This window comes from Porites lutea, chromosome 7 (genome assembly GCF_958299795.1).
Source record: "Porites lutea chromosome 7, jaPorLute2.1, whole genome shotgun sequence".
NCBI classification, from domain to species: domain Eukaryota; kingdom Metazoa; phylum Cnidaria; class Anthozoa; order Scleractinia; family Poritidae; genus Porites; species Porites lutea.
Window position 1 is genome coordinate 28,238,640 of NC_133207.1, and position 18,109 is coordinate 28,256,748.

General features: G+C 39.8%; 3 protein-coding genes across 3 annotated transcripts in view; 2 read left to right on the plus strand and 1 right to left on the minus strand.

Moving 5' to 3' along the window:
- LOC140943801 (uncharacterized) overlaps positions 1 to 18,109 on the plus strand; it is a 270,540-nt gene that overhangs the window by 145,415 nt on the left and 107,016 nt on the right. The window lies entirely within an intron of this gene.
- LOC140943811 (cation channel sperm-associated protein 1-like) lies at positions 59 to 9,790 on the plus strand. Its single transcript, XM_073392924.1, has 11 exons — positions 59 to 302; positions 1,154 to 1,267; positions 1,847 to 2,000; positions 2,739 to 2,830; positions 5,574 to 5,723; positions 6,625 to 6,688; positions 7,431 to 7,539; positions 7,925 to 7,988; positions 8,210 to 8,288; positions 9,016 to 9,130; positions 9,665 to 9,790. The coding sequence occupies exons 1-11, from the start codon at positions 122 to 124 to the stop codon at positions 9,692 to 9,694; spliced, it is 1,152 nt and encodes a 383-aa protein (XP_073249025.1). The 5' UTR covers positions 59 to 121; the 3' UTR covers positions 9,695 to 9,790.
- Positions 9,621 to 18,109, minus strand: part of LOC140943810 (CCAAT/enhancer-binding protein zeta-like) — a 28,808-nt gene continuing 20,319 nt past the window's right edge. Inside the window, exons 24-34 of the mRNA XM_073392922.1 lie at positions 17,618 to 17,664; positions 17,169 to 17,228; positions 16,692 to 16,758; positions 15,632 to 15,723; positions 14,484 to 14,526; positions 13,925 to 14,067; positions 13,538 to 13,588; positions 13,392 to 13,450; positions 11,576 to 11,670; positions 10,469 to 10,505; positions 9,621 to 10,313 (exon numbers count right to left, since the gene is read on the minus strand). Coding sequence (XP_073249023.1) covers positions 10,083 to 10,313; positions 10,469 to 10,505; positions 11,576 to 11,670; positions 13,392 to 13,450; positions 13,538 to 13,588; positions 13,925 to 14,067; positions 14,484 to 14,526; positions 15,632 to 15,723; positions 16,692 to 16,758; positions 17,169 to 17,228; positions 17,618 to 17,664 — 925 coding nt within the window. The 3' untranslated portion in view covers positions 9,621 to 10,082. The remainder of the gene's footprint in view (positions 10,314 to 10,468; positions 10,506 to 11,575; positions 11,671 to 13,391; positions 13,451 to 13,537; positions 13,589 to 13,924; positions 14,068 to 14,483; positions 14,527 to 15,631; positions 15,724 to 16,691; positions 16,759 to 17,168; positions 17,229 to 17,617; positions 17,665 to 18,109) is intronic.

An 18,109-nucleotide genomic window follows, 5' to 3' on the forward strand; every position in this document is an offset into this window, starting at 1 on the left:
TTTTTCCAGGCGTTGTTAATAATACCCCTAATTCCCTTCGCGCCCACCGTTTAAAATGGCCTCCGCAAAGTACAACTTTTTATTTGCTGTAAGTTTAAGAAAGAGGACCCAGTGACAGACCATGAAAAGAGGCCAGAACCATCAACATATTCCCAAGACGCTTGAAAACGCTGGAGAGTTCCGAATGTTTATCTATGAGCTGACAGAGTCGAAAATATTCAGTGTCAGTATTTTGTTTGTAATACTTCTCAACACTGTAATTTTGGTCATTCAAACCGATGAAGCGTTTTCTGTGAAAGCAGGTAGGTGTTAGATTGATATTGCTTTTTTTTAGTTGCTAGAAATTCCTGTTGGTTTTCCCTTAATATTACAAGTTGCCAAATGTACGTGATTTTTTTCTCTGAATTTGAACAACTAGGATCGCTTCCAAGTTCAAAAATAGAAAGAAAAACTCTTCGTGTGTTTGCCTTCGGCTCCATAAGACGCCTCGAACGAACTAGGGTATTTTACGATGTCGACAAAACCGTATTCGGATCAACCTCTAACCCATCGTCTTTCAGTAAGGTAGGGACCAGCAGTCTCTCTTCTACCCTAAAATCTGTGAATTGAATCATTTTTGTAGAGCAAACGAGAGACTGCTCGCTGTCTTTTATAGTCAGATCGAGAGAAACGGCGTGACGAATGCTTTCAAGCCCTGGGTCTCCGAGGATGCTACAGTGGTTTATCCGATCCAGTTTTTGTTGACACCTGTGAGATTGTTTATAGCTGTTCACAGTACCAATAAGTTTGATCCACGTGCATAGTGGTTAGTGATTTGCCAAAATCAATCGTTATTGTTGTATGTTTTTTTTTGTCTGTTTTGTTTGCTCGTTTGTATTTTGACTTTGCCATTACCGTTTTGCATGAGCTCGAGACTTGCTCACCAGATTTTGGATTTGAGCTCGTTTCTGGAAATTCCCGACTAATGAAAGCAATGCGATAAAACTGTAAATTAACGAAACAAAATAAACTTTGCTACCGCTTCGCCTTCTCATGCCGGCTCAGGTTTTTTGCCAAGAGGTAAGTGAGCGGGGACACGCGCGATACACAGTATGCAGAGGAAATCGCAAAGGGAAGGAGACCGTTTTGTTGTAATTTGTTTTTTTCCCTTTAGGATGGTATCTCTCTGCCCTAGACAATGTGTTTCTGGCCATCTACTTTATGGAGATTGTTTTAAAACTGTATGCCCTGCGTTCATATTTTTTCAAGACAGGATGGAACATCATGGGTATGCATGCATGGTTTAGACATATCTTAAATAAATTCAACATCACCGTTTCCAGGTGGAACCAGGCGTGAAGAAATTGAAATAACATAGTTTCTTATTCAAGGATTTCAAACTCCAAACTTTTCAAGCAATAAGTGAGAAAGGTATTTATAGAAGCTGGTTCCAATTCAGCCCCGACACAAGTCACGAAAAGCTCGAGGCGTTGACACTGACCGGCTTATAAGTGGCACAGTTCACCAAGTACGTTCCGGTGTCCGTCCTTTCTGGCTCCCGTGTAGCATTACTGTCATTACTCATTCCAAAATTGTAAAGTTTCGGCGACTTTCCGTGTAGTGTGTTTATACGGGATCTTTTGGAAATCGTCTCCTTAAACTTATCCAGATGTAAACTAAACGTTTGGTCAGGTAGAGATCAAGAACCGACTGTATATTTCCATTTTCCCTATTTTTAGGTAAGTTCGCTTAGCCTTATTATGTCGGAATTATTATAATTTTTTCAAATTTTGATTAAATCTAAAAATTCACCACTCAATAAGAAAATGAAGTTTAATTTTTCATTTTTTTCTTCTTCTTCTTGTAGACTTGCTGATTGTGCTTTTCACCATGGTGGATTTCCTGCTACCACTAATCGTTCAGAATGTCGGATCCTTTGATGTGGCGGCCATTTTTAGATTACTGCGCATGTTCCGAGCTATCCGAGCGCTGAGGGCACTACGGGTACTGCGGACTATAAGGTCAGAAAGGTCATACACAGATGAGTGTTTCTTGGGTAGGGATGAGGGATATGTTGCCCGAATTTATTCGAATAAGCGCCCAACCTCGAATTAGCACCGACCTGGATTGTGCGCCCATCCTAAAGGCAGAAAAAGTTGATAAGCACCCAGCCTCGAATAATTCCTAAGCAATATATTAAACGTTACATACATTACCACCAAAAATTAACTTTGAAAAACTGTTGGGCTAACAATTTTTTAAAAACCCACAATTGCAATCTGTTTCAATCTTCATCAAGTTTGTCCATCCGTTCCTCCTTTTGTATTTACTGTGTTCTTTATACCCTCTTTTAATGTTTTGAGGCGGTTATTTCTATTTTTCACTCAATTTGGTAGCAGTTCCTTTGATAGAATTTTGATAAAATTCGTGACACAGCTCCTTGAAAGGGGAAACTGCTTCTAAGGGAACAATCTTCAAGCAAAAGTTGCCTTTGCTTTAACGCAACAGGACGGCAGAAAGAAGAGAACAGCAAAACGTTTGTGTGTGACGAATGGTTATTACTTGCGTGTTTTGTCGTGATCTTCCCTTAAATTAATGTTTTCTGGTGTTTTACAAAAGGATCTATTTAAAGGAAGGTGAAGTTTAGAGGAAAGTTTTTTCAAACAAAATTATTGTCACGCTTGTCACACAAGGTTTGTCGTCTTCTTTCCTCTCCCCTCCTGTTGGGTAAGGTCACTAATATTGATTCGTTTCCGCAGATTTTTGAAGAATCTCCAAGTGATCATGACAACAATTCTCAAGTCATTCCGAGCTCTGAGTACAATCGTTATGCTTCAGGGACTATTTCTTTGTATCCTTGAAACGAGTCAAATCTGTGATCTCGATCTGCATTCCACCAATAAGCTACAGTGCTCTTCACCTTTGTTACGTTAACCCCTCCCCAATGTTGATTCAACTCTTATCCATTAGCAAATAAATGCGAATCTGTACATTGGTGAAGGAGAGAAGAAGTAAACACACGGAAAAGTTAGAAAATTTGATTGAGGTGGCGTGACATAAGAATCTTCAGTTTCATTCTATATAGTGTTTCAACGAAATTTGACGAGTATTAATTTATTGTAATCAACAGCACATTACACTTGGATTGTATATTATGACCTTTTTTTCCTCCAACATTTGTTGAAATCACTTCTTTTGTTAGCTTCTCATGTCTCTGAATTCGGAGCGAACCAAGTTGAATGACTATCAGATAAATGGGTTACTCGATAAAGAACTTTGCCTGGGAGGAGCGGTGACCTCAAATAATCGCCACACTGACAAGTCCAAATCGCTGTGATGCCCCGGCCTTCGAGTAAATACGGTAAACCACCTTCACTTGGCATACAGTCATACGCCATCACACTTTGCTCTGATTAGCCGAGATTTTGTCGGAGGAAAAGACGAATCTATAAAATAACTTGAAACTCTTGGCCTTAATTAGAGAGATAGAGGTTCCAGAACTCATTGATGAGCTACCGGGGCTATTTGCGGAAGAAGCGTGGAGGTTATTTTTTGCTCCTTTTCTTCCATTGCTCTCATGAGTCTTACACGCTTCTCCAGCTTGCTGAAAGCAAGAAAAAGTGACCGCTACGCAGGCTTTAAAGGTTACGTTTTTGTCACTGGCCCCTCGGCCTGGATTAACTGAATTTCATACTGTATCAGTAGAGGGTCTGAATGGGGTTCAGTGTTTAGTCTTATTTGCCCATAATTTTTAGTGTCTGCTGTTAAATTGGCCAATTTTTTAATGTTTACTGTTTTCGAAGAAAATACTGTTCAGTGTTAGGAGCGTTCTTCGGACATCTTCAGCAATGGTCGGACCTCTTCGTTAGTCTTTGGAAATCTTCGACAGCCTTCGGGAATCGTCGCTAGCCTTCGGAAATCTTCTGAAATAATCTGGAATTGTCGGACCTGATGGCCGAAAACTCCTTGATGTACTAAACAAAATAATATTTGCTTTTTTGGAGCCGTTTTTGCTTCTTTCTGGAAAAAAAGTACTGTCTCGAAGAATTTTTTACTGTTAGTTTTAAAATGCTTGTAATTTAACTCTTTCATGTTACAAAGACAAAAAATTTTAAAAGTGTTTAGTGTTATCGAGGTACCCCCATTCAGACCCTCTCAGTAGTATCATGTTACCGCAATACCTTCATCCGACTGTAGCTATTTTGGCTATGTTTGCACTATACCAGATAGCTCTCGCGCCGGTACGAAAACCATACCGAATAGGGCTTCTTAGCCTGCGAACGGCAGACGTTTCTCCTCGCTCATCGCCGCTGAAGAACGTTTCGCGAGGAGGAACGTCTGCGACTCAGCGACAGAAATTCCATACTGATGACGCAAAATCTGTCCGGAATCCGGTCAGAAGCGCTGATTGGTCGACGGAGTAGATTCATTGTTTTAGCTATTGTTTACAAATGACAGACAAAAGACAAAAGGCCGCAAAGGTCAAATGTAAACGTGATGAATCTCTAACAAAACTCTCAATATTTGTGGAATATAGTCTTCTCTAAAAGTAGCATTTGAGTTTTGCTGAAGCTCATTCCCAGATAAACACAACACTTCAAGAAAATCGACCAGGAGAAACGTAAAATTGAACAAATTTGCATTTGAAACCCCATGACTAGCGGATTTATTATGTAAACATTAATTTACGTCATCAGTATGGAATTTCTGTCGCTGAGTCGCAGACGTTCTTCCTCGCGAAACGTCCCTCAGCGGCGATGAGCGAGGAGAAACGTCTGTCGTTCGCAGGCTAAGGGCTTCTGTCCACACATAAGAACCGTGATTTCGGTGAGATTTCTGTAACGGAGGGAAGCTACACCGCGCCGATCTCGAAAGTGGAGTCTAACATATCGGATAGGTTCTGTGCCACACTTTGATGCAGTGGGAACAGGTATTCGGACAGTAGCGAAAAAGAAGAAGTAGGAGAGAGGACCGGAATCCACTGAGACGGAAGTAAATATTTAGGAGTAGTGACTGGGATTTAGTTCACCAAACCCTCTCAGCTCTCGTACGATGTTCGATGCCGGGGGGTTCGATGTGTGAACCAGGCCCCCCAGACTCTGTGGAGTTCGTTAGACTTTGATTTTATAAGAGAATGAATGAAAATAAGCAAAATACTTCTTAAATTCCTTTTTTTGACAAAAATAGAAATAGAAATGACTCACCTCGTGGTTTTGTTTTGTTATTTTACTGTCTCAGATAAAACGGCTTCCAAATTGGTCTAGATGCAAAGCGACGGTAACAACAAAACAAAACCTCGAGATGAATCATTTTTATTTTTGTCAAAAACTGAATTTAGGACGTATTTTGCTTGTTTTCATACATTCTTTTATTAAGTCAAAATATAACGAACTCACACAGAGTCAGGGTCGCCTCTGGTGTGAACAACTTGTTCCAGTTTTGTGCTGTCCGTTGGTGTTCACGCTATTCCGCATATGCAGTATTAAGTGTGAGCTTTAGACTTAGACGTTCTGATTGGATGAACATATCATGCAGTATTACAGATACCCGTTGTTGTATAGTTGTTCCTCCTTAGTATTATGCTGCCGGTACAGACATGTTCGCAGTTATAGGGCGCGGGTTGTTCTACGAAGTCGCACCCACAAGATTTGGCACCTTGGGAAAAGCTTTCTTCACGCTTTTCCAGCTCATAACGCTGGATGACTGGTTTTACATGTACAGTGATGTCGTCGCAAAGAGCCCAGGTTTTTATTGCCTCCCACGCAGACGTCCTCAGTGGTTCGTCACGTGACGAGCCAAAAGGATGTCTGCGTAAGAGTCCAAGGTTTTTATTCCTTTTATATTTACAGCAAAATTCGTTGTATCGCGCTGCGCTTTTTGCAGACTTAGAAGGGATTTTAAGGTTTTTCTGTTCCGTCAATCATTTGAGTCAGGATGTGGGGTTGATGCAATTCACAACGTAACTTTGCCGCAAAACCAAAACTGAGAATGACTCTAGACTGTTCAAAAATAGCGAAGGAAATCGAGATGGTGGGTGAAATGTTAATTTGTCGAGGGAAGAAGGCAGACTTTGCTTCATTCTGGCAAGTCAGGTAGGCATTCGTACGTTAGAAAGATGAGAAAAATCTTCCAAGAAAACTAGTCGATTATTGCCCAAAACAGGACGCTCACAAGCAACGAACCTTGAAATACAGACCCCCCGCCCCCCCCACAAAAAAAGAAAAAGAAATGATTGAAATCCACCCATCACAAATCACAAACCATGACCCTTTTGGCGTTCAAGTGAACATCTCTTTCCTAAGGGGTCCGCTAGGATGATTGACAGAACAGGAAAAACCTAGAATTTCTTCGAAGTTTGCAAAACGCGCAGCGTGATACAACGAATTTATCTTTAATGTAAGTAATGTTGAATTCCCCGCGCCTCGCCTCCCCTCCCCCTCTTCCCACCCCTCTCCTAGTACTATGAGGACCCTGTTAACAGTTCACGATCACTGTTGGGTCACAACGCCCCGTAACGCGACAACCAAAGCTCACGATCAGACTTTCTGTTTTCTTGTTGTTGAATTTATATTGCGCTTGGGTCTAACATACTGGTTGAGTGGCTGAAAGAAAGGTAAAGCTTTGTTTCTTGTTCTTTCTGAACAGGTCACGGCTATATCATCCTGTATCTTATCGTCTACATTGTCCTGGAAAACTTCATCTTCATGAAGTAAGAATTTTAACGACCATATTTCATGAAAAGTTATTCTGATTATTTTTAATGTACAAATTATCTTGAAGTTGAGGAGAACCTCTCAAAATATTTCTAAAAATACCAAAAATTAAGAGAAAAAAAAGAAGAATGAGTTGGGGTGGTGGCCATGGAGGCCTGGGTAGATTTAAGAAAAGACCGAACGTATGTTGATAACTGTGACATTTACATGTTGCAACCAAAGTTTTCAAATATTTCTTTACCTCTTGGTTTTAAGCTTGTGTAATGTATTTTGAAAGGGATCTACAACGTTAAGCATTTCTAGTTTCTATCAAGCTCCTTGTTATTTCCTGTATTCTTCGTTTTTATATGAAATAACAATGGAGTTACTCACTTACCCAATCTTCCAAGCCCCTAGTAAGGCAAAAAGGTCGCACCTATCACCTTTCCCGATCTTTTGCTGTTTTCCCAGCTTCTCCCCACGCAGATGCCATTTCCCTCATGTACCTGACTTTTAAAGATCCCGGGAGAAATGAGATACACGTGCGAAGAAGAAGTTGTGACTGTCAGGAATAGATTTCACTATCAACTTGAAGTTTGTTGGGCATGGTGGTTTAAGTTTATTATAATTATTAATATTAATATTATTAATATTTTCATTATTATTTTAGTCCTGATAATTGTGTCTATTTGAAACAGATACTGGCTTTAAGTTTTTCCTATGATATATATTAATATAAAAGTATTTACTGCGTTTCAGCTTGTTCGTGGCAGTGCTGGTAGATAATTTTCAAAGAACAATAACAGCAGTGGAAGTAAAACCACACAAGAAACAAAGTGGACTGCAATTCAAAAGTGTTTTTGAAGAGGTATGTCATGTATTACCACTGTAAGGTAGGTTGAGTCCTGATAAAGGGGCTGGAAGCAGGCGGGGCGGGGGAAGGGCAGAGAGGTCCAAAACTCCCGGTTCCTGTTCCTTGCATTGCCGCTTCCCAGTCCTTTTTTAAAATACCGTATTTTCTTGGCTTCCTTCTTTTAGCAGATCGATTGCAAAATATTAAGCATTTTTGCGTTATTTTCTCCTGTTTCTCTCTCTACCCACCCATTGAGAACCTTCACCTCTCGCCCTTCCCTCTTCCGCCTCGCGTACCCCTCCGGCCCCCTACATTCCCAAAGTCCCACCTCCTGTCCTTCCCCACGATCAGCGAGATATTATTAGTGATATTTTTTCGTATCTCCATGTTTGATTACCAGGTGCAGTTGAGTGATCACGCTGCGAGTGCGTACTCATTTTCAGATGATTATGACGATTTTGAAGGTGATGCAGCGTTATTTCAGTAGCCCACTATGTTAGCTGTTAGTGTTGACTGTATTCACCAGTATTTATGCCAGCCAATAAATTCTATTCATTTCTTCGTCTATTTATAAGGACAAAGCAATCTGGAATAAAATTATTATCTGGAAAGATAATAGTTTTAAAACGGATACACGTGATAAAGGTCGGAAGGAAAATAAAACTTCTCAATCCCTTTTTGGCAGAGGATGAGGATGAAGAACAAGAAATAAGGATTGTTAAAAGAGTGGAGGATTATTACCCCGAAGATAAGTTCTCTGCCAGGTATGAATTAAAGCGACAAAACAGGGCTTTTATTTCAACAGGAATTGTTCGTTCTGTATCATTGTAAGAAAAAGAAATGTAAACTTTTAGTTGTTTACCAATGGAACACGTTTAAACATGTCCGTACGTTCCAGATGGAATTGGAATTTGAAATTGTTGGTTTTGAGGAAAGGGGAAAACCGGAGTACCCGGGGAAAAATCTTTAGGAGTACAGGAGAGAACCAACAACAAACTCAACCCACATATGGCGTCGACGCCGGGATGTGAACCCAGGCCACATTGGTGGGAGGCGGATGCTCTCACCACTGCGCCACCATTTCCCCTGGTCCTTTACTTTTGCCAAGAAAAGCAAAAGGAATGAAGCGGAGCAAACAGGATTCAGATGGGTAGATTTAGCTACAAGGATAAGAGTTTTCAATACCAACCGTGCCTCATTCTAAAAAGGTTAATCCGTAATACGCAGGATTCGTAAAGTCTTGAATTCTTGTAAAAGTCTTGTAATTTGCCTTGAGTTTTTTTTTCAAAGCTGCAACCAGTGGTTTAAAAGTGAATTTTTTTTCGTTTTGTTCAAATGTTATTCAATCTTGCCCGTACGTTTGCAGCGCACCATGAAAAACTCTTTGTTCCTGCGTTTTTTAAGATCTCTATTGATCACCTATTCAAAAACCTTGAGTCTGGAAAAAGGAAATTACTGTTTTGAAAAAAAGTTTTCATTCATATGTTATAGGGAGCGAGCGTTGATCAATGATTACTTTACCCTACTTGCGTCTTTGGAGTACAACATGCAAGAGATACAAAAAGTACAAAAACTCGTCAACGACCTGGTGGACATAACAGTTACGGTACGGTAATGCGTAAATAAGAAGTTTTAAATAATTCCCCTCGTTTCACACGTTCAAAACGTTAGAGCTAACTGAGTGAGGATCTACTGAATAAACACAATTCTCCAGTCTCCATTTCTCTCAAAGGAACAGTGAATTTTCAGTAGCAAGTGATTTATCAAGATTAAAACACGGAGAGTGACCGAGTAGTTTAGAATTGAAAAAGAAAGGCCTATTTTTCAGGCTAGTATTACAGGGTTTTAAAATCACTCCCATGGAAGTATTCATTTCTACACGGATGCTTGCATTAGGTGTTGGATTATATTGTGTTAAAATCGTTGATAGGTCATGCAAGATTTAAAAGCATTTGCCAGACATTTATTTCCTAAGCCATTTCTTCCAGAATTATTAAGAATTTTCTAAGAGAAGGAAAGATGTTTCTAAACTTTAAAGGTCGGTTCAACTTTAGTTAAGTTTGACCCATAATGAAAGTTAAGTAATATAAATGTGATATATAAGTTATCACTGAATTCGGATTTCTCTTGTATTCAACAGATACCTGACGTACCTGAAGAGTTAATTTAATTCACTTTAAGACCAACATTCAATCCAGCCATTTTCAAACATTCCATTGAGGACTTTCGGATTCACAATAAACTTGGTCTTTTTTGTCCTTTCTTATAAAGTTTTAGATACAAAGTTGGAAGATATCATGCATTAAGCACTTTATACTATGTTTGGAGAACAGCAGGAGACAGCCGTAGGTCTTAAATATAAGATAGGGTGTTGTCCCTGCGCTCAGAGAGAGTGGACTATATTGCGTCCGTCTTAATACAGTTGTTGTTGTATGTTATACGATTCACGCTGTTTATAACCTCTGTTTGAAATGTCATAATAAAATGCATCAGTTCATGACATTGCTGGAAGGTGTTAATACGACTTTTCAGGCAGGAATATAAAAACTTTGCCTTTTCTATCTTGGTCTCTTTCCACCTCTTCTGTTGGAATTAAATTTATTTCTCTTATTAAAATTAGCCTTTCGTTGAGGACCTTTCTGCTGACTTCTCTGTCTGCCCCGATCTTTTCTCCAGTTCTTTCCCGCCTTTTTTTCCTCCCATTTCAACTGCTTATTGCTGGCGCCCGCTCTCATGACGTCAAATTTCCCTCCACGTGAGGCGTTCGAGTTCTCCAAAAGATGAGCGAACTGAAAATATGATAACTACAATCAATGTATTTCATACCCTGAATCATTAACGTCTTCAGTTTGTCTCTCGTTTGCGACGAGCTGAATATTTGGTCTTTCTCGTTAAGACAGTACAAATTATGAAAGCTGCAAAAATTTAAATTGCTACACCGTACCTCTTCTGCGGATGCAAACATCGATGATACGTCGGTCCTAAGGAAAAACAAAACAAAGGTTGTTCTATAACTATGTCTCAGTATGAATCAAGCGGTCCCTTGCAAAATGTTCTTCCAACGAAGCTTTTTGATGATGCGCTGCGTTTTTAATGAAATGAAGTTCGATCATGGTATCACTATGTGCAATATTCGCCAACATTGGGAATAAAAAAAGGCTCGTTATACAGAAGTGCACGTGCCAAAGAAAGGAGAAATGAGGTGGTAAAACCCCTTTAGGAAGCATTTTTGTAACCGCAACTTTTCCCCGTTCAGCTACGCCAAACACAAATTTTGCAAACGCAAATTTTGCTTCCAAAACTAATTGTTGTTTGCACAGCCACATTTTGGTTATGCAATGTGTTTACGCAGTGTGTTTAATAGTTAAATTAGGCACGTACACAAGCTTCCCAAATAATCCCGCACTCACAGAGAGCTGTGGGGCGGAGAGAAGGGGATTTTCAACGTCACTTGCACCTGTCGTGACCCATGACCTATTGATGAGCTCTCAGCCAGCCGGGTGTTCCGTCTGATCACAAGACTGAATTGATCATGTTCTCACCACCTTGAATGGGTTTTCGAATCACTGTAGGTGAACTTCCTGAGTTAGGAAGTTCCCATTTCTTGTTGTCTGCTCTCATTTTTAACATGGGCCTGTTATGATACTGTATTCAATCAAACGTGTCTTGAGAGTGCTGTGTCATGGCAGAGTATTATAATTCTTGTTTCCTTATTCGCTATGAAACTTGAGAACGTACTTCTTGTGAATCACAAAATCACAGCTTTGTGAAACAAATATGCCCCCCAAGCACTACATCAAACGTTACAAACGACAAAACCGAACTTTGAAAAACTGTTAGGCAAACAAGTTTTCAGAAACCAAAATTGCAATCCGTTTCAATCTTCCTTAAGTTTGTCCATCCGTGCTTCCTTTTGTTATTCATACTTTCTTTTAACGTCTTGAACGGTTATTTTTTAAAGTTTCACTTGATTCGGTGGCAGTTCCCACTGTCTGAACTGTGACAAATTTGGTGACACAGCTCCGTTAAGTTGATCAGTGAACCAACTTACCCTTCAGTATTTCTTTTCTTTGATTTTCTTTTCGAACTCTGGGTTTCGTCGTCATCATCAGAAAACTCATCGGAGCTCAGGTTTTCGAGTAGGGCCTTGAGAACAAGGAGAAGCAGTTAAAATCTTACACATCAATGCCTTCTCCCAGATCTCGCTGTTCTAATGTTCATCAGCAGCGTTGCATTGCAAAGCAATAAAGCAAACAAACCTAGATTAACATGGACTTAAACCAAACCACCACGCCTAGATACACTTAAAAACTCTTCCTATTTTCATTATTCATATTCCTTCCCACTCACACTATTTAGGTCCCGTTTATATGCAAAAAAGTTGTTTAGGGTATAAGGGTCACTCGCCTGCCCGTGCTAACAGCTCATGTGTTTCCTTACAAAACGTGGCGAACCGTTTACCCAGGAAATAAACAGTTCGTTTGACTACAAGGGTGATCTGCTTAGCCAAGTCACCAATTTATAATGGTAGGGGTCACCCTCCTATCTGGGCCAGCTTTTCTCCATATAAACACTATGGCTCTGGACAGCCGGGTCAAATCGGCAAGGCAAGACAATCAGAGCATGCGCGAGCGCTATTGGCTCGGGCAAAAAGGTCAACTTAATTCTTTTTTTTTTCAACGTTCGCTAAAATTGACTCGGCTGAAAGGGCAAACCTTCTACCCGGGACAGGTTTTCTTCATATAAAGGGAGGCTTTACTCGATTATAAAAAGCGTTAATTGCTATATAATGTGCAGGAGGGCAGAGAGGTAGTAATACCAAGCATGAGACGCAGTGTTTCATCTGGTGATGAAACACTGAAAAGAGATTTGAAAATACGACTCGCAGCGGAGTTTGAGTTGTTTCATCTGGTAATGAAACACTGTGTCGAATGCTTGATATTATGTCTCAAACAAAATGATTTTAGAAGGAGAAATCAAGGATGCAAGAATGAGCAGTTTTTTATCTGATTTCAAAACACTCATTAAACGATAATTTCCTTCGTATTTTCCTTATGAATTATTAACAAGTCTGAGAAGTCTGATTCGAACCCCATTGACCTCTTCATCGGATGTACGCCCTTGTATGAGGGTCACAATTTTTTTTAAACAAATCACCGTTTTTGGAATCAAGTACATGTTACGAATGTTTTCACAGGCACTTGTCCTCTGTTATAAAAACACAGCCACGAACAAGCAAACTAATTAGGTGTGCTCAACCAATTACCAATTGAACTAACAAGCCAACTGAATTGGTTCGTTATAAACCCATGAAAGCATGACGATGAAATATGGAATACATGAAAATCACATACAGGAAGTGAGGGGTGAAGAATTAAATGAAAAAAGATCATCGGAATTTAAAAGATGCAACTTTAGCATTTCCTATGTATGATTTCCATATATTCATATCCAACCGATCTTTTGAAAACCAACCTAACGAAATTTGCAGTCATTTGAGTGAAAAGGCGTCAAAAGGCAGGTTTCTTAAGCGCGAGGTGCTTCAAAATCACAATAACGAAGGAAAAGGAAAGGAGAAAAAGAAAGACCGATGAGAAGGAAAGGAGGAGAAGAGAAAAAAGCAATGGTAAGATTGCATTCTTAGTTTTTATAATAGCTACTTTGGTGATAGTTTTTGGCCGAAAAAAACTGTTGGACGCAGAAGGTCCATTTGGCGATAACGTTTTCAAAAATCCGGCTAGATATATTCATGGGTTTATAACAAACCAACTCAATGGCCTACTCCCAGTTGGCACTGATGTTAGCTCGGTTGGTAGAGCGCTGCGACCGGTATCGCAAAGGGCTAATTAGCATAGATTACAGCTTACCTTCTCATAGTCTTTATCCGTCAGTTTTCGTTTTTTGCTCTTAGGTTTGTTATGTTCTTCTACGAAAAAAATAGAGTATTATTTTAAGGATATAACATTTTCACCTCGTAAGCAACGAAATCAGATACAACCAAAAGTAAACTAACCTGTTTCATCTTCGTCCGATGATGAAAAATCCATGGCGGCGTAATCAAACTCTACAGGCGAGAAAAAAGGAACACATTCTGTAAGGATAAATGATCAAGCCTGGCGTTCCTGTGCACACTATGCCATAGTATTACCATCCAAATGAAAATTACTTTTAGCGTTCCCAATGAACCGTGAGAACGAAGGCTAAATAATTTTTCCGATCTAAGCCCCAGTGACAAGAATCGAAAAGATAAATCTTCAACTCAGAACATTCAGTTGACAGCTATGGTGGAGTACTATCGCATACTTTGTATCGATAAATGTGCTGTGGCGTTTTTCAATTACTAATGTCTACTACGAAGATAAACTTGAGAACTTGTATACATTTGATTTCCAAAGTTTACCGTCTTCCGACGAGTGTTGCTCTTCTTCTTCCGCGTTCTCAACTTCACTGCCACTATCTTCATCGTCACCACTTTCATCTTCCTCGTCACTTTCGGTGAGTTTGTCTTTATTTTTCATTGTTTTTTTAGAACTCTTAAATTCACTGAAAGAGAAAATTAAAAATAATAATAGTAATAGCAATAATAATAATAATAATAATAATAATGATAATAATGATAATAATAATAATAATAATAATAATAATAATAATGATAATAATGATAATGATGATGATAATAATAATAAAATAAAACATATCAGATTACTGTTGCCCAAGGCGGTATCGGGAAAGAGAAAACCACCATTAAAATTTAACTTGCGTTTTTCAAAGGACATCGCGATTAATTTTAAATGCTCAATTCAGCAAGTGCAAATGAAGTATTACAGAGTTGAATTCTTTGGCACCGTGGCATATAATCGGATGTATGTTTGTTTGTAGGTAGCAGTTTACACGCTCTCTTGGCTACCGCCTTTGCAGTTGGTTACGATCCCTACTAATTGATAATAACACAGGCTAACCTTGCGAAATCAAACTCCTCGTCGGAAGGCTCTTGAATGTTATCTGTTAAAATGCAAAAGATGGCTCCGTTAGCGCGTGGGCAAATTGCGTCTGAGGACCTCGTATTTTGAGCGTGGGGCGATTTTCTGCCAAAACATCCCTGTTCGGTGTACATGAAGCAGAGAAAATGACAAGGAAAACAGCGGAGTACCTCCAAAGACGCCTAGGTTTAATTCATTTGAGCGCAGTCCTCTTGTTAGTCTCCCGCACAGCTGTGTTTGTCTGGTCACGTAACGCTCCTCCCCAAGAAAGGGGAGAAGCGTTGCGTGACCAGACAAAAAGGCTATTCTCTTGGTTACTAACATGTTACTGGAACTTGTGAATTCATTGTTGTTGAGCCTTTGCTCTGTAAGAAGCAGTTATGACAACAACAAATGACAGTCTGACTGAGTAATCTGGAAGAAGGTGAATACAACAGCGGATTGAAATTTGGTACTAATAGGCCGTCCTAGCCTGTCCCAGGCTCCAAGGTAGTAAGATACCTATTCGGCTAACTCAGTGTTGTACCCAATTAAAATTTCCTGGGGTTAAGATTCTTTGTGTACTGTATTTGCATAATAATGTGGCATTCACATTTAAATGATAAATTACTGAAACAAAACGTTTTATTCCCAAAGGGTTTGAATTGGGTACAACACTGAGTTACCCGAAGAAGTCTATGAATAGGAATTGTGAACACTGATGCGAAAAAACGCACGGGGACTGGGGAGAGAAGGTACCATCGTTCCCAGATTACGCGCGTCCTATTTTCCCCGTTGACCTTGTTTTCGCAACGCCCCTACTATCTGAGATCCTAGCACCGGCTAGGGCCCTCCATGAACTGAGCCCAGAGTATTAAATTGTAACTATTTTGTTTGGTGGACGAAAAGACAAGGTAAACTTAGTGTAGAGGGCGTGTACTAATGGGAATATGATCTTTTTCTTGTCGTTTTATAGGGAAACTTGAATGAGCCCAGTGCTCAACACTTAAAGAGACAAAAAAAGACTGATATGAGTAAGTATAATAAATTGAAGAGTCGTGTATGAATGAAAAGGAAAAAAATATATCGACAAAGAAAATTCCCTCAATTAATACAATGATAAATGTTACAAAAATTCCCTCATTTACCAAAATTTGTGGTATTTTCAGACTCTTCATCATCGGAATCTTTTGTTCTTTTCTTTCCTTGCTTCTCTTTTTCTGCTTTCTGTTTAAAATATCTGACAAGAAAAGGCAAAGTCATTCATTCGTTGTGTAAAATTAGTCAACCGTCAAACAAGCATTGAAATGGCGAACTGAATCACCCGCACGAAACCAACCACAAGTACGATACACAAAGGCACGCCAATCGTGGTCATTCTTTACTACTTGACTTTTTCAGGCAAAATTCCCATTTTTTGTGTGTGTAAATGCTAAAAACATAAATGACATTTGACAATGTGGAGAACTGCAGCCTCGTTCCCAGGGTTCTCTCCTACCCGTCCCTGGTTGGGAGAACTGCTACTGAAGAAGGTTTATTTAACAATGTGGTGGATTCACATCTTCAAGTGGGGGCCCTGCGTATTCAAAGCCGAAGAAAAGAGGGGTGGTGGGGGCGGCCTCGGGCTTCAGTTTGGCCTCCCCCCGCCCAAACCCCTGCGCCCGACCCCTTGATCCGCCAATGACATTACAGGTCCATGGACTAAGAAGTATGAACTCGTTGCATGTCTCAGTAAGAGACGCTATTGCATCAAGTTTGAAACAGACTGGTTTTAAAGCATAATGACCACCGCAGGATTAGCCCAGTTGATAGAGCACTTGAATGCAGAACGGGAGGTGCGAGTTCGATTCCCGGGGCCGGACCAATACTCAAAATAACTGAGAAATGAAAGTACTGCTTTTGCCCTGTTAGCAGCTGGACCTTCGCGTGGCTCAGATGACCAGGGAAATTGGCGGTCCCGTCTCCAGTAAAAATAATGTGCCCAGTATTACTTTCGTGGTAATTAAAATACATCGACACTCAAATAAAGTCCATTTTTTATGAAACCTCATTAAAGGGCTCTAAAGACGTCGTGGATTTGTTGTTGCATATTATCAGGACATAGATTATTATACGCCAGAAAATGGGCTTACATGTATAAAGTAGAATTCAGACTTGTTTTTATCAGATTTTTAAGGACCCACTTAACATGAATTTTATAAAACATACCTGTAAAAAAAGAGCTCATCTTCCCGAACTTCTTCTTCCTTCTTCACAAGAAAAGCTTTAGTATTCACTGCAGAAGACAATATACAACATACTTGACGACCATATAAATTGGTGAATTACTTCGGAAACTTTCTAATTTTAGCTTCGAAGCCCTGCTCACTTATCAAAAGTCTCTTTTCCACTGAGCAACAAACAATAAAAACTGACGACAGGGTGGTTTCAGAAGTAATACCTCCACCTCCGCTGACTCTCTAAAAAACGAATAAGCTGGATTTAGAAGTTCAGAGAGTTCTATTATTATTCAGTTTATTGAAGGTTTCTTCTTTCATGCATAGAAAACAAGGAACAGAAATGCGAACATTGGTGACTAGGCTACAATGCGATGTATTGTGGGATGCACCGGTGCATCCGCTTGCTTGTTATCCCCTGTTTACGTCATGGTTTGACGTCACTATTAAAAGAAACCCTAGCTCTTACCAGGTTCCTCACTGAGCCTGCTTGACGTTGTTTTTGGCTGCATCAGTGAACCACCGTGATCTGAAATACAAATAAATTATACATATAAGAACCTAGTAAAATTATTGGCCAGGAAAACCACCTGCTCTCACGCACGATCCGCAAGGTCATAAACATTCATATTTAGCGACCTGAAATAAACCGTGATCGGGGCTACCACCTTCGCCCACTTCCCAACAAATTTGCAGCCTCATGAAAACGAGCCTGTGAATAACAGCAAACGTCACTTATGAAGGGATCCGGGTGGCTACCGAAAGCTCTGTGTTACTTTCAAGGAATTGTTAGTGATGAAGAATATTTCTCTGTAAGTATCTTCTAATTGTTATCGGACGTGTTAACTAACGAGAGCCCATAAGCCGAGTAAGGAATCTTTTTTTTCGTAATAACGGTGGAGGGTTATTAGCAGTTACCTCTGTCCTTTTTCTTTGGATTTTTATAAACAAATCTGTCCAGAAATCTGTTTAAAAAAAAAACAAAATTAGAAAGACTAAGAAAAACACAAGAAGCAAAGGCAAGGTTCTAAAGACCACAGGAAGACCAAAGGAAGTGATGGTGTGGACCACAGGACAACTACAGACTGTGTTCAGCCAGCCTTATACAATATGTTCTACTTCAATTGCAGGACAGTAACCTCTTACTGAGTTAACCGACAGTCGCTCCACATCAGCCGTCTGTGGTTGACAGTGTAGCGACACTTGGCCGACCGTTCTCTGGCAGGACGCTTCTTGAAAACCTGCTTAGCGAAAACAGGTCCTTACATGTAGTTACACATTTGAAGTTGTCCTTTATCATTAATCAACTTCTGGGAATAAATAACTTAAGACAGAGGAGTGATTTTTTTCATTAAGGAACTCTCTTAAGTGATTGACAGGTCATTGGTATCCTTTACTTGCAACAAACAA